The sequence below is a fragment of the Ochlerotatus camptorhynchus genome, unplaced genomic scaffold (assembly GCF_037179485.1).
Source record: "Ochlerotatus camptorhynchus isolate MF236.1 unplaced genomic scaffold, CSIRO-AGI_Acam_v1.1 ptg000315l, whole genome shotgun sequence".
NCBI lineage: Eukaryota > Metazoa > Arthropoda > Insecta > Diptera > Culicidae > Ochlerotatus > Ochlerotatus camptorhynchus.
The window spans coordinates 264814-278291 of NW_027040803.1; the positions used below are offsets into that span (position 1 = coordinate 264814).

General features: G+C 40.1%; 1 protein-coding gene across 1 annotated transcript; it reads left to right on the forward strand.

The window, feature by feature from the left end:
• Positions 1–320: 320 nt before the first annotated feature.
• Positions 321–2168, forward strand: wol (Dolichyl-phosphate beta-glucosyltransferase wollknaeuel). The gene is made up of 3 exons (XM_065229514.1): positions 321–549; positions 1020–1194; positions 1255–2168. The coding sequence occupies exons 1-3, from the start codon at positions 478–480 to the stop codon at positions 1989–1991; spliced, it is 984 nt and encodes a 327-aa protein (XP_065085586.1). The 5' UTR covers positions 321–477; the 3' UTR covers positions 1992–2168.
• The last annotated feature ends 11310 nt before the right edge of the window (positions 2169–13478 follow it).

Below are 13478 nucleotides of genomic sequence, written 5' to 3' on the forward strand. Positions count from 1 at the left end.
GTATAATGTCTGTAGTCTGTATTGGGTCTGTACGAGACTTCAAAAATCTGTATAAATACAGACATATCTGTATATCTGGCACCGCTGCAAGACACAATATCAAAACATGCAGCATGCAGCCATATATACGGTAAACGGCCTTTTCCCCGCCATGATATTGTATAGTTTCTGAAGGGCTGCCGCCGATTTCTTTTTGTTTACAGTTTTGTTGGCATCTGCCGATGTGTCCCGGCTGACGTTTACTTGTTTTCGTTCGCGCATCTGTTCGCAACACAATCCAGCCATTCAGAACCGCCGGAGTGAATACGTGTTCGGGTAGTTCGAATCAGAATGTAGTAGCGTTTTTACAATTTTCACTAGCATATGTATGGTTCATAAAGTGTGGTAATATCTCATCTATTCAGGCGGCGAAAATAGTGTGAACATATTAAGTTTTTAACGGAGTTGGCTCTAGCAAGCCAGTGAAACGACGACAGAATGTCGGTAGCGGAATATGTCCAGCTAGCGCTTCTTCTGGGATCAGGATTTATATTTTTCCTGCTAGTGGTGGTACGTATATCTGTAACTGTATGCTAAATAATATGTAAAACTCCCTAAAAATGCATTACAAATTCAACCATACATTGTGAAGAGGTTTGTGCTATCGGGCGTAAGGATATTCGATATTTCCAACCCTTAAAAGCCATGTGAATATTTAAATTCTTTGTCATAAGCAGAGAAGTTGAAAAACTATGCTACAACCTATGTTCTACACACATACATATTTATTTGCACTGGTACAGGTTTTTGAAAATTTTCGTTGCAGACATCTGTGTACAGATTTTACAGATTTTTTGGAAAAATATTCAGATTTTTAAGCATTTACAAATAAAACAGTTTTGTAAAACTCGAAATACAATATCACTGGATTAAAGCTAAAGCAACTGATCACATCATCGTGAACGGTTTCATTCGAATGCATGTTTAATTTTTAAACCCTTTTTGACGTTAAATTTTCGCAAAATTTGTGTCTTTTACAGGTTGGAATAATCCTTAAGGTCACAACCATCCCGTTCCCGCACATTGTCCTTCATAAAGAAGAACAATACTTCCTGGACCCAACCACCGATGAGAAAAAGAAATTTCCCTCCCTTGAAGACCAACCATCCGTAGAACTGAGCGTAATAGTTCCAGCGTTCGATGAGGAAAAACGAAGTAAGGTGTCCCTGTCCCGGTTCCTCAATCAACTTTCCATTATTCTTCCTTTTATTCCAGTACCTCTGATGTTGGACGAATGTCTCGAATATCTGGAATCCAGGCGGAAATCAGAGAAAGACTTCTCCTACGAAGTGATAGTGGTCAGCGATGGCAGTCGGGATAAAACGGTCGAAGTTGCCCAGAAATATGCCTCCAAATATGGAACCGACAAGGTTCGAGTGCTGGCACTGGTGCAGAACCGTGGCAAAGGCGGTGCCGTTCGCTTGGGAATGCTTAGCGCTCGTGGACGGTTCCTTCTGTTTGCCGATGCCGACGGTGCAACCAAGTTTGCCGACTATGCAAAGCTGGAACAAAGCATGAGCAAACTCAACGGTAACGACCATACCAAAGATGCCATCTCGATCGGGTCGCGGGCTCATCTGGAGCAGGAAGCCACTGCCCAGCGTACCCTTTTCCGAACGTTGCTGATGCATGGATTCCATTTTCTGGTGTGGACTTTTGCCGTGAAAAAGATACGCGATACCCAGTGTGGTTTCAAGCTGCTAACCCGGTCGTCCGCTAGGAAAGTGTTTGCCGTGATGCACGTAGAACGGTGGGCTTTCGATGTGGAGCTGCTGTTCATTGCGCAATCGTACAATATTCCGATCGACGAGATTGCCGTCCGATGGACCGAGATCGAGGGTTCCAAGCTGACGCCATTTTGGTCCTGGCTGCAGATGGGAAGGGATTTGATTTTCATCTGGTTCCGATATGCGATAGGAGCGTGGCAGTTGCGAAAAGAACATGTGAACTGATCGCAGTTGATCTCTCCTCTCCGGTCGGGGCTTTCTCCAATGGTACAGACATGCATGCATTGATGCTAGCTTTTTTTTTAGGTTGGAATTGGAAGTTATTCCAGAGTATTTTTAAGTTCATTGCCTTTTAAATGATACGATTCGAATAAGCGTGAGCAAATGCATTTCATTTTGTTGTATCGAAATGATTGAGGTAAATATATATTTAAAAGCTCAACTTTGTTGTTCATGGTGGTGTAGTCAGTCACAACCCTATTTTCGCTTTCGATCAATACGGACCACCGACAATCAAGATAATTTTTATTGATGTTCCAGAACCATGCATTTTGACGTAGGACTACGTCTGTGATTTCTATATGGGGGTACACTTTGTGAAAACCGAAAATGGAACAAGTAACAAAATTATGAAAGATTTTGAACGTTAATAACTCAGCTGCCCCTGGACCAATTTCAATAATTTTATCACCAATCGATCAGATATATTTTTACGCATCTGCTAAATTTAAGAGATTTTGCAAAATGTCACTATTGAAAATTTCACAAATGTGCAACTGTTGCTTTGATAGTTAAAATTATCACCGATTGCCTGCGAAAAGCGATTTCCCTAACACAGAGTTCAAAGTTGAATTCCATCCGGTCTCACTCACCGCGTGGAGAGGGGTGGTGTTCTCCAGTACACACAGAAGGCTGCCTGCAAACAGCGAGCTGCAGCCCACATGAGCATCTATAGAAGGAGGAAGGAGCCGCACCGCTATTGATCGGAATCAGTAGCTCATCGTGAGTTGCTGTATGCCATCTATGTCAAGCGCGTCATACTAAAGAGAGAACCTGCTCAAATTCCTATTCCTACACAAAACACAAGTTTCTGCTGCAGTTAACAAATAAGATTTATTATAGAATACCACGTAGCCCTACGTCACCATGGCGTACAACCCCATAAGATATAGTCGCTATATTCATAGTCTGGCGGATAGAATTTCGATCTATCATAAAGCGGAACCAATTCAATATATTTTAGACCAACAATTGAAAAGGTACTATGAACTTTTATAAACAAAACGTTGTTTATTCTTTCCTCGCCAATCGAACGCAAATTACCGGCATCATCGGATAGGGGAAACTTTCGCCAACCCAAAGATGGTGTTAGTTTGCGTAGGCGAGCCTTGAGTCAAGAGAAAAGGGTTTCCGAAGTTTTGTTCGCAATAGCTGATGTGCTCTTTTCTGTTGTTGGTCGTGATTTGCTCGATTGGTTCCGCTATTTGACAGCTCTATTGGTTCCCGAGATTCTATCCACCAGACTATGAATATAGCGACTATACACAAGACTGTCCCTTGTAGTTTTTTCTAAGCATATAATTTGTAAACAAAAATTTTCTATCTTGAAAAGTCCCAGAATCTTGAAAATTTGTTGATTCCATGTTCTTAAAGACGCAGAATATTGCGTATTTCTCACCAAACTGAACAAATAAGCGCGTTTTCATTTATTAAAATGTGTGATATCGGAAAAATCGGCTTTTAGGCTCTGAACCATTTGGCGAATTATTTTAACCCTGCTATCTGAGCATGGTTATTTCTGACAGACAAGAAGTTTGATTTTGATAACCATGGCTGAGTTTTGCTCGAAAATCGGTCGATCGACAACACAGGGATTTTCTAACAAGGAAAATAACTTTCAAAATGTCACTTTTAACCACGAGTTAAATTTAACTCGACAATTGGTTCATAGCCTTAACCGGGAATCGATACCAGCTGGGAAAAACCAGGAAATAGCCGGGAACATGATTGAATTTAAAAATATATCTGTATTTATTTTGACCGAATTCTTTTAACTAGGGAAATTTACGTATTCTCGGCAATCTAAGCAGCGTCCGCACTTCTATCACCGACAAACCGACATGACACTTAATTCTGACTTATGCCCGAAAATCGCAAACGACCGATTTAAACGTGCAGTGATCTGAACTGTCAAATCCATAGGATTTATTGATCTAGATAAAAATAATTTGTCCAGAATAGATCACACACGAACCAATTCATAACTTTTGCATGCGGGTTCATGGATTAGCTAAATATTTTCCGCGAACACGGAGCCAGATGTCAGTAATGTGCTTTGGTCAGAAATTTTATTGTTTTTGCTATGGTCATTCATGTCGGTTTGTCGGTGCTTCTATTAGCAATTTCTCACGGTCATACACACATATGACGTGTTTGTTTGTTGACATGTATCTGCTGCTTGCTATTCTATCCATTCCAATCGACAGAATTGTCCAAAACGGGTTGAAAACGTTCTTACAATGCTCCAAACTTCTCAGGTGAGTGTGACTATTGTCGGAAGGCGCTTTTTATTCGGCAACCTTTCCATTTGAACTGCGCGTTAAATAGCTGCTCTATTATCGGCTACTCGAAATCAGCCGCATTTTGTAGTGCGTATGTGTCATTTTGAAGTTAATCCTGGCAAAACAGGTTTGCTCAGTCGTATAAAATGTAATCAGATTGAAACTGAAAGACTAAGGCTGTGAACCATTTGCCGAGTTAAATTTAGCTCGTGGTTAAAACATGAACCCGCATGCAAAAGTTATGAATTGGTTCGTGTCTGATCTATTCTGGACAAATTATTTTTATCTAGATCAATAAATCCTATGGATTTGACAGTTCGGCACTGACAAACCGACATGAAACTTAAACTTAACTCTTGATCGAGAATCCATAACGGCGGATTCAATTGTGCAGCGATCCCATCTGTCAAAACCATAGAAATGTTTTATCTAGATAAAAATAATTTGTCCGAAATAGATTAGACACGAATCAACTCATAAATTTTGTACGCGTGTTCGTGGCTAGGATAAACATTTTCCGCGAACACGGCGGCAGATGTCAGTTTTGAAGTCTTTGAGCAGAACTTCCTTTGTAATTTGTATGATCATTCATGTCGGTTTGTCGGTGAGTTCGGATCACTGCACGTTTAAATCGGTCGTTTACGATTTTCGGGCCTAAGTCAGAATTAAATGTCATGTCGGTTTGTCGGTGGTTAAAAGTGACATTTCGAAAGTTATTTCTTATGTTCGAAAATCCCTGTGTTACCGATCGATCGGTTTTCGAGTAGAACTTAGCCACGATTGTCAAAATTTAACTTCTTGTCTGTCAGAAATAACCACGCTCGGATAGCAGGGTTAATCGATAACTTTCCACCTGTCAAAGTTTAACCAAAAGTTAAAATAATCCACCAAATGGTTCAGAGCCTAAGAAATTGTTTAAATACATTCAGCGAAGTGTTTTGATGAGAAAATCACTGTATTTTCTTTTATTAAAATTCAATTTTTGGTTGTCGAAAACAGTCAATGAGTGTCGAAGCCGAGGCCGAAGCTATGCTTTTTTTTTTCTAAGTTAAAAATATTCCCCAAACAGTCCATGTTAATGTTTTATCATATCAAAACCGTTTCTGATATCTGATAGAATCAATGACACTGCGGTCCAAAGATTAACACAAAGCGGATATGTTGTTTCGAGCATGTCCAGCCTTAATAATCGATTAGCAGAAGAGCGTCGACGGCTCCAAACTCGAGGATATGTGGTTCACTTCTAGAGTAAACTCCCCCATTGGACGGGAATATAGGAGATGTTGCTTTCTGGATATCATAAAGCTGGGTTTAGACAGGGCAAGTCAATTGATTAAGTCAGTTGAATTCAACTGACTTGAACGCGAATTGAACGTGTAAACCATGCAATTCAACTGACTTGATCAACTCACTAGAATTTAAAAAAGTTGAACCAGGCTCAACTTATCAAGCCAATTGAATTCAACTGAGTTGATCATTTGACTTGCCTAGTCTAAACCCAGCATAAGTGCTGATGGTGCGGAAAGCTTCAACAACTGCTGATTCAACTTCAGTCAGCCGAAACGTCTGAAGTTATCGTCAAACGGTCAAGATCCTAGCGGATGGCATATTAAATATTAAGTGATGGAGGTGTTCTTCGGAACCTACCTTCGCTCTGTCGGTAAAGGCGCAGCTACAAAGCAAGACCAAGCTGGAGGTGGCTGGGTTCGATTCCCGGTCCGATCTAGGAATTTTTCGGGTTGGTAAATGTCTCAACTTCCCTAGGCAATAGAGTATGATATGGTATGATTGTACTTGCCACACAACTATACTAATGTTAAAATTGTACAGGCATCGAAAGTACTCAATTAATAACTGTGGAAGTGCATCTAGAACACTAAGGCACAATCAAACACCAATAACACTTAGAAGAAAATACTTCAAAAAATATCGGAAAGTGTACTTTGTATGCGCACTATTGTCGCGCTATTGTTAAATTCTCATTTGGTGACGGTCGGAGCGTGCCGCTCATTAGCGCGTTGCAACCCCGCCCATAATATAATTCTTACACAGGTGTGTAACTTAGATAGTATTTTATGGCAGCGGCTTGAGGAGCGAATCCTGGGTAACGAACCGCCGTGTGGTAAATCAATGGGCGCAGTCGTACGGCTATAAACAGAGAACAGATGGTATAATCACAAACGAAGTGACAGACGGAGCGGCTCGAAAACTTTGGTGACTAACCTGCTATTTCAATTTTTCAGTGTACCACATGGCAACACCACTACTACTGGATTGTACCACATGGCAACATTACTAATGGATTGTACCACATGGCAACACTAAATGTACTAGAATGTTTTGGTTCTATCTCTTTCACTCTACTCTAAACTGAAATGCATAAAAAAAATGAGAAAATGATACACTCTGTGCACTAGACTGATGCAAAATTTGACTTTTTCGCTCCACAGTGCTTAAATGGTTTCAAATCGGGTCCTGATTAGCCTCTCAAAGTTACAACTCATTTGGCTAGAAACAGGCTTCGCACAAGCCATTTGAAGTTTACATGTAAATTACTATGGGAAATCTCAACTTTTTGTTCATTGCCTTCTAGTCTTTTTCCATATTGAGCTGCGGAACAGTTCAATAGCCATTCTTATAGAAAAATTTCTCAGCTACAATTTTGCTGAAGATTGTTTCTATGTAAAATGAGAAAGGAAAAAGTTATTAATTATTTAAGAGATTGGTAAACTTATGACATGATCAAGCAGCTGCTCTGTAGGCAACACTGTATTTTGCAATGTGACAGTAGCCATGATTTGTGTGTCCTATTCAACGCCCCAGAAACACCAATGTTGCCTGCTGAGCAGTTGATTGAGCATGATCATAAGACATCAGCGCATTGAACCATTGATAACTTTCGATCCTTGCATTTAATTAAAAAGTTGTCTTGAGCAAAGTTGTAGCTGGGAAAATTTCCTACAAGTACAGTTGAAAACTTTTGAAGCAAACCAATATGGTGAATTATTAGATAGACATGAACAAAAATCTTGGTTTTACCATAGTAATTCCCATACAAACTTCAATTGGTTTGTGCCATCTCAGTTTCTCACCAAATGGGTTCAAATTTTGAGAGGTTAGTCAGGATCCGATTTGGAATCGTTTAAGTATTGTGGAGCGAAAATTTCAAATTTTGCATCACTCTACTGTGCACACTGTCAAAGATCATATTGCCATCTATCATCCACATTCCCAAGCATTGTTTTGCAACCGGAGCATCCTTCGTTCATGTAATTTTTTCACTAGTTGCTTTTCCCTCGTTCTGTCAACGCGTCAGCTGTGTTGAATAAAAACAAAACAGATGGAAGTCAATGATGTCGGTTATACGAAATTTTCCGTAGATCTATAGAATTGAATGAATTCTGCAGAAAAACGGATCCGTATGAAAAATTCACAGAAGCTAAGACTTTTTTTAGGGACTTGTTTTGTTTGTTTATTGTGCTTTTTCTTTTGCTGGAAACAAGTTTTTAAACGAGGTAATGCATCACTTATTAGTACCCTTTCTAAATGTAGATGTGTCAATGTAATATGTATCAATCAATGATAGTCATGGTGAAGTATTGAACATCAATAACTGGTAAAAGTTGATAGAATATTACACTCATCAACATGATTTGTTCTTGATTTCTGTGTACATCGTACAACGTAATGTTAGGAACGGAATGATTAATGTGCAGCAGTTTTGATGTAATATTCAACAACTTTTTTTTTGTATTCGTCAGATGTGGTATGTATCTCCAGTGGTATGCCTTGACCACTCATCATTTTCAAGAGCTGACATCCACTAACTAGACGTGAAAAAGAACTGTCATCACTGATAAGTTCGAAATGTGGTGGCTTGCTCAATGCTTCAGTGGCGTCACCATGACAAATGCAAGCACATTCCCAACTAAAACATTATTTGCGATGAATGTAATTGTGAGTGTTATGTCTGTTTGTCTGTGACCAAGGCTTAATGACACCGTCAGAGAGCGGCCCAAGGAAAACAATCCTACCCAACTAACAATTTTAGCTGCAGATAAGCTTATACAGCCAAAATTTGCCTTATGCAGCTAATTTTTGCTTGTATAAGCTGGTCGGCAGCTAAAATTGTTTGTTGGGTATATCCCTTCAGTGACGTAATGGGTGACATCGCTCTGATGAGACAACGAATCCCTACCCCAAGCTCCTTCACTTTTCCTATCCTTCGACAATGTACTCCTCTAACCTCGGGTACCCTAATAAAAAATATCATACCCAGCGAATCAAAACACATAAAGAAACCAACGATTCAGACAAAATGCTTGCTACGACTACCACGACAAACTCTCACTGCAACACAGCTCGATCGGAGTGGTAGCAGGATAATGATATATTGCTTGCCTGCTTTGTTGCAATATACACGGATGAGGACATAGCTCGATCTGAATCGAGAAAAGATATAATAAAAAAAATCTCATTAACACACGTGTATCATCTTCGGCTTTGCTTCGTGAAGCAGCTTGCCACGAGGGGGGCGACACATCTAAATCTCAAGTTTAGATGGTCAACAAATCTCACACTAGCGAATCAATCTTCGAACAATATTCTTTCATTTGTCGCATCTACTTGCATCGCTCATCAATTTTTTGCAGGAAATCTTTAGAATCGTCATCAATCTTCTTTCTATCTACTCAGCGTGCGCGCAGCTAGCCACAGCAAAACACAATCTTTTTTGCATCGTAGATAGAGTCGTCCTCCTCGGCTTGCCAACAATTTGCTCGTTTTCTTCTACCGCCCTGAGTGAGCTATTTCGCACGGGCTGCTTGTCATGAAAAAGAATGAAGAAGATTATATCATTATTGCTTTCCACTTCTGACATAGCGATATCATTCGGTTCGTTGAGCGCTTGTCATTTTGTCATTTGGAGATATTTTTGATTCCTTGCAAATGATAGAACAATACCACGAATGGTTTGGATCAAACTCTGACCACGTCGTTAAGCAAAATAACCATACAAATTTTATTAGGGTAAGCCGCGAGTATTCGGTCCAATTCCTACTATACATAGAATTAAGCTCGGAATTAAGTGAATTTTGTTACAAACAAAGAACAATGAATAATCCACTCCGTAAAGCTAACGCGAACTACATAAAAAAAAAACACTAGAGTTTATGCATATATTACGCTCTAAAGGGGGAGTGTGCACAGTCTTGGGAAATCAAAAATCACAACACATGTAAGCGCTCTGCTAATTTGCTCATTTCTGCTGTAGAAACCGAACCAATTGTGACCCAAATTACTCAGCTGGAAACTGATATCACCCCCATTACCGAAACATTTCAGCAAATGATCGCTCGTTCAAGAGCATCTGATGATGACAGTAAATCACCCAACACCACTTGAAGTTTGAAAGCATCTCACCCGTCAACACTCCTATGTGATAACAAAGGTAATTCACCAAGCATCTCGGGTTGTAGCACTAGCTCTCCATCACGTTGGTTTTGGATGTAGTCGTGGATTGCTAGTTACACTTCTGGAGACGATATACATAATATGGTACGAGATTCTCTTCTTTACGATGGTGAAATAACAGTAAGGAAATTAGTGCCTCCATGGAAATACATATCAACGATCGACTGTTTTTTTAAATATTGGCAATGGAAACATCGACTTGGCCAAAAGGAATGCGATTTCGTCCCTTTCTAAATGCGGAGAACAATATATGGGAGCCTACATCAATTATAAATTAAGTTGTCGTTTGTTGTTGAACAATCTAACTTTTTGTGTATGATATTCCCTAGAGTTTTAACAGTTATTTTATTTTCAAATTTGTTGTTCTACTAGAAAGTGTTAGTTGTCAACTGTTATTAAAATTAAGTTGCATCATTGGGGCTTGTTAATAGCTTGTAATAGCTAATAAAGAAATAAAGTTCGAAATGTGGTAGCTTGCTTAAGTGGCGCCACCATGGCGAAGGCGAGCACATTTCCAACTGAAACCATATTTGAATTGACGTTAGGGCGTATGAAGGATGTGATTGTAAGTGCTATGTCTGTTTGTCTGTGCTACAACTTAAATTTTCCAAGAAAATTATCCACACCAATTTTTGGGAAATTTTTTTCGGTCATATGATCATAAACACTACATGTGAGTGAAATTTCTGAAACCCTTCGGCCAAAACCTGCCGATAATTAAAAAAAAACCCATTGGGTGACCTTCGTTTTTAAAAATTTAAGTAAACGGAACTAACAATATTTAGATTAAACAGCCGTGTAAATTCCCATCCCTCAGTAATGAGTATTCTAGCTTCACCGTGAAAGTTTCGATATTTTTCGCGATATCTATCCGGCTAGCACCAGCCACCACGAAAAGTAAACAACCAACGTGAACAGTTTGCACACACACAAACACATCTCCCTTGCTATCACCAACATTATCCGAGTTTGGGGCGCAGCTGTCAAAACAAAGGCAGCTAAAACGAACAGTACTGTTCGTAGCTTTGTTGTTGTTATTTTTTTGTCTATGAATGGCTCCGCTGCTGAGTTGTCCTCCGACTTGCATTTGGCTGAGCGGGAAAGAGACGGCATGAACCCTTTCTGCACTCTTTCCTCCTTGGCAAATGATCACGGTTCGCTCCCAGCAGCGCGGTACAAAAGTAACTGTCAAACGTTAATATTATAATCACTGAAACTGCGCGAATTGATAGTGTTGGTGTTTTCCAGCCAGTTCCCCCTATAGTAATGAGACGGCTGACTGGCTGCTCTGCGTCTGAAAGAGACTGTTTTTGGATCGTGTGATTGTTCCGTGCCCGATTAGACGTAGTGTTATTGTTAGTGCGCGAATTCGGGACTCTGGATTGTGTAGGGAACAACCGGAATACTAGTGAGGTGACCTCTACCATTGGGCTCCGTGATCTCGTTTGATCGTCGGCTTCGTGGGCGGCTTGCAGGTGGAGGAACAGAAGGAAGAAGAAAAGTGGCAAATTCGCGGAACTACTCGGCATTAATTTAGTTTATTTTGGCCGGAGGAGTGCATGAAGCTGGGAGCCTAGAGAATTATGTAGGAATGTTTCCGGTGGTGTATCGTCGCGGATTGGCAATTCGGTAGAGGATAGTGTTTGTGTTGTTATCCGGGAGTTCCTTTCCGAGGAAAGAAAGGAACAGTGCAATCAGGATAGATTGCAAGAGTGTGTGATAAGAAGAACGGAGAAAAAGAAGAAGAAGAAGAAGTAATTGTTTATCATTCTTGCTGTTCTGTAAATATTTTCATTTTCTGAAAGCTGGCACAAACTATTATTTTCCGCTCAGGGTCATTGGCGATTTCAGTTTCTGTTTTTCTCTATTGGGGCTTGATCTGTTCTGTTGGGGTGGGACAATAAGTTCTGTTTGTTCAGGTTGTAAATTATAACAGACGATAGGTATCAGTTTGTATTATTCATCGAATGGCGAGTTGACTTCAAAGCAGTTTTACGAACTGGGCTGGGAATCGCAAACATTTCCGGGCATTAATTTGCAGAACCTGTTGAATTCAATAATATGTTGGGAAAGATGTTTCTCCAGACTACAAACTTTTAATGCGTTGTTACGCTCTGGCAGTTAGTAGTTGAGCTTTGAGATGTAAATCTCTTAGTACCTAACATATAAGTGTTAATTGGCTTGTTAATAATGCAAGAATGGAAGTGGAAATTTGTATTGACATTATTATCCGGCCCTCACTAGAGTACAACCCAACTGGTCGTAGGTAATTTAGAGTGTTTAAATTTCATGACTTAAACGAAGTCTGATGTCAAACGATATTGAAACAAAAGAACTCAGTCGAACGCAAACGGTCATTGGGTTTAAAATAAACACACAGAAAAACCACGGTGATGTCGTCGCGTCGCCAATTTCCGTTCCCACAGCGCAACTCCCATACGTTATAAAATGTTAATGACAAGATTGCCTTTTGATTTTATATTTTATAATGGTTGCGCTGGATTTTGCCTCCTGCTGGAAGAGACACGACACCATGACAGTGTTGCTTTGCTCTCACACTTTCCACTTTCGAAAAAGGAAGAACAAGTTCCTCCGCGCGAGTCGGGCGAGAACTCGTACTCGACGCTGTTCTTCGTCTTCCCGTCCCGTCCGGTTGGGTTGGGTTGGAAACAGAAAATTCTCCACTCAAGTGAAGTGTTGTTTCCAACGGAGATCTTTTTTTTTTCCTCCAGTCAAGAAGGCATGCAAAACCGAGAATGAATGGGTGCAATTGCGAAAAAAATGTAATAGAAAAGAATTTGATGCTCAATGTTGCGGTGCCAGGCCAGGCGTGAGCGACAGCAACGACTCTTGATTCTTACAAATTATTTATTTCGAACTTTTTTTTTCCATCAGTGTCGGAACGTTTGCGATTCACAGACTTACCAGAATCGGGGGAGAATAATTCATTGCCAGTGGAAAGACGTGCAACGTTCTTGATTTCTAGTTGCTTATTCGCGCAGGCTTTGCCGTCAACTTTAGTTGTTATTGTTTTTGTCCTAATACCTACGTCTCTTTGCATAAAAATTTGCTTACTCTTTTCTTTGTAGTTAGATATACCTTTCATCTGCCGATCTTCTTGCATTGCTGAAGCATTTTTGGTTTATTTGTTGACTTCTGTTTAGGAGGTGAAATCTCGAGCAACTATCGAAAAGGGTCTATCAGCTTTTGTAAACAAAGCTTTGTAAACGCTTTCAATGGCATCATCGGGTAGGGGAAGTATCTCCTACTCGATGATGCCATTGGTTTGCGTGGACGGCAGTTTTAGTCGAGAATTTTAAATTTCGGATCTGGGATTTATTTCATGGATTTCTTGAAGGTGTGCACTTTGTATCGTGGCGTAATTTACACAAAATAGTGTTTTGGATAGTAGTTTTCGGCTTTGGCGGAATCTTTGTAGTTTCTGAGATTCGTGCTATCAACGTTTCTTGATAGTACAGTTGAATTTTGCTCGTTGGACTATCCGGGTTACGTTTAAGTTGAGCTCCCGTTAGTTGTGCTGTAGCCTATAGTCGCTATATTCATAGTCTGGCGGATAGAATCTCGGGAACCAATTGAGCTGTCAAATAGCGGATCCAATCGAGCAAATCACGACCAACAACCAAAAAGTGCACATCAGTTATTGCGAACAAAACTTCGG

Bases quoted from the DNA above. Each gene is read 5' to 3' on its own strand.
- wol (XM_065229514.1), top strand. From the start codon at position 478: ATGTCGGTAGCGGAATATGTCCAGCTAGCGCTTCTTCTGGGATCAGGA. The intron at 550-1,019 runs GTACGTATATCT...TGTCTTTTACAG, and splicing joins TATTTTTCCTGCTAGTGGTG to GTTGGAATAATCCTTAAGGT. The intron at 1,195-1,254 runs GTAAGGTGTCCC...CTTTTATTCCAG, and splicing joins GTTCGATGAGGAAAAACGAA to TACCTCTGATGTTGGACGAA.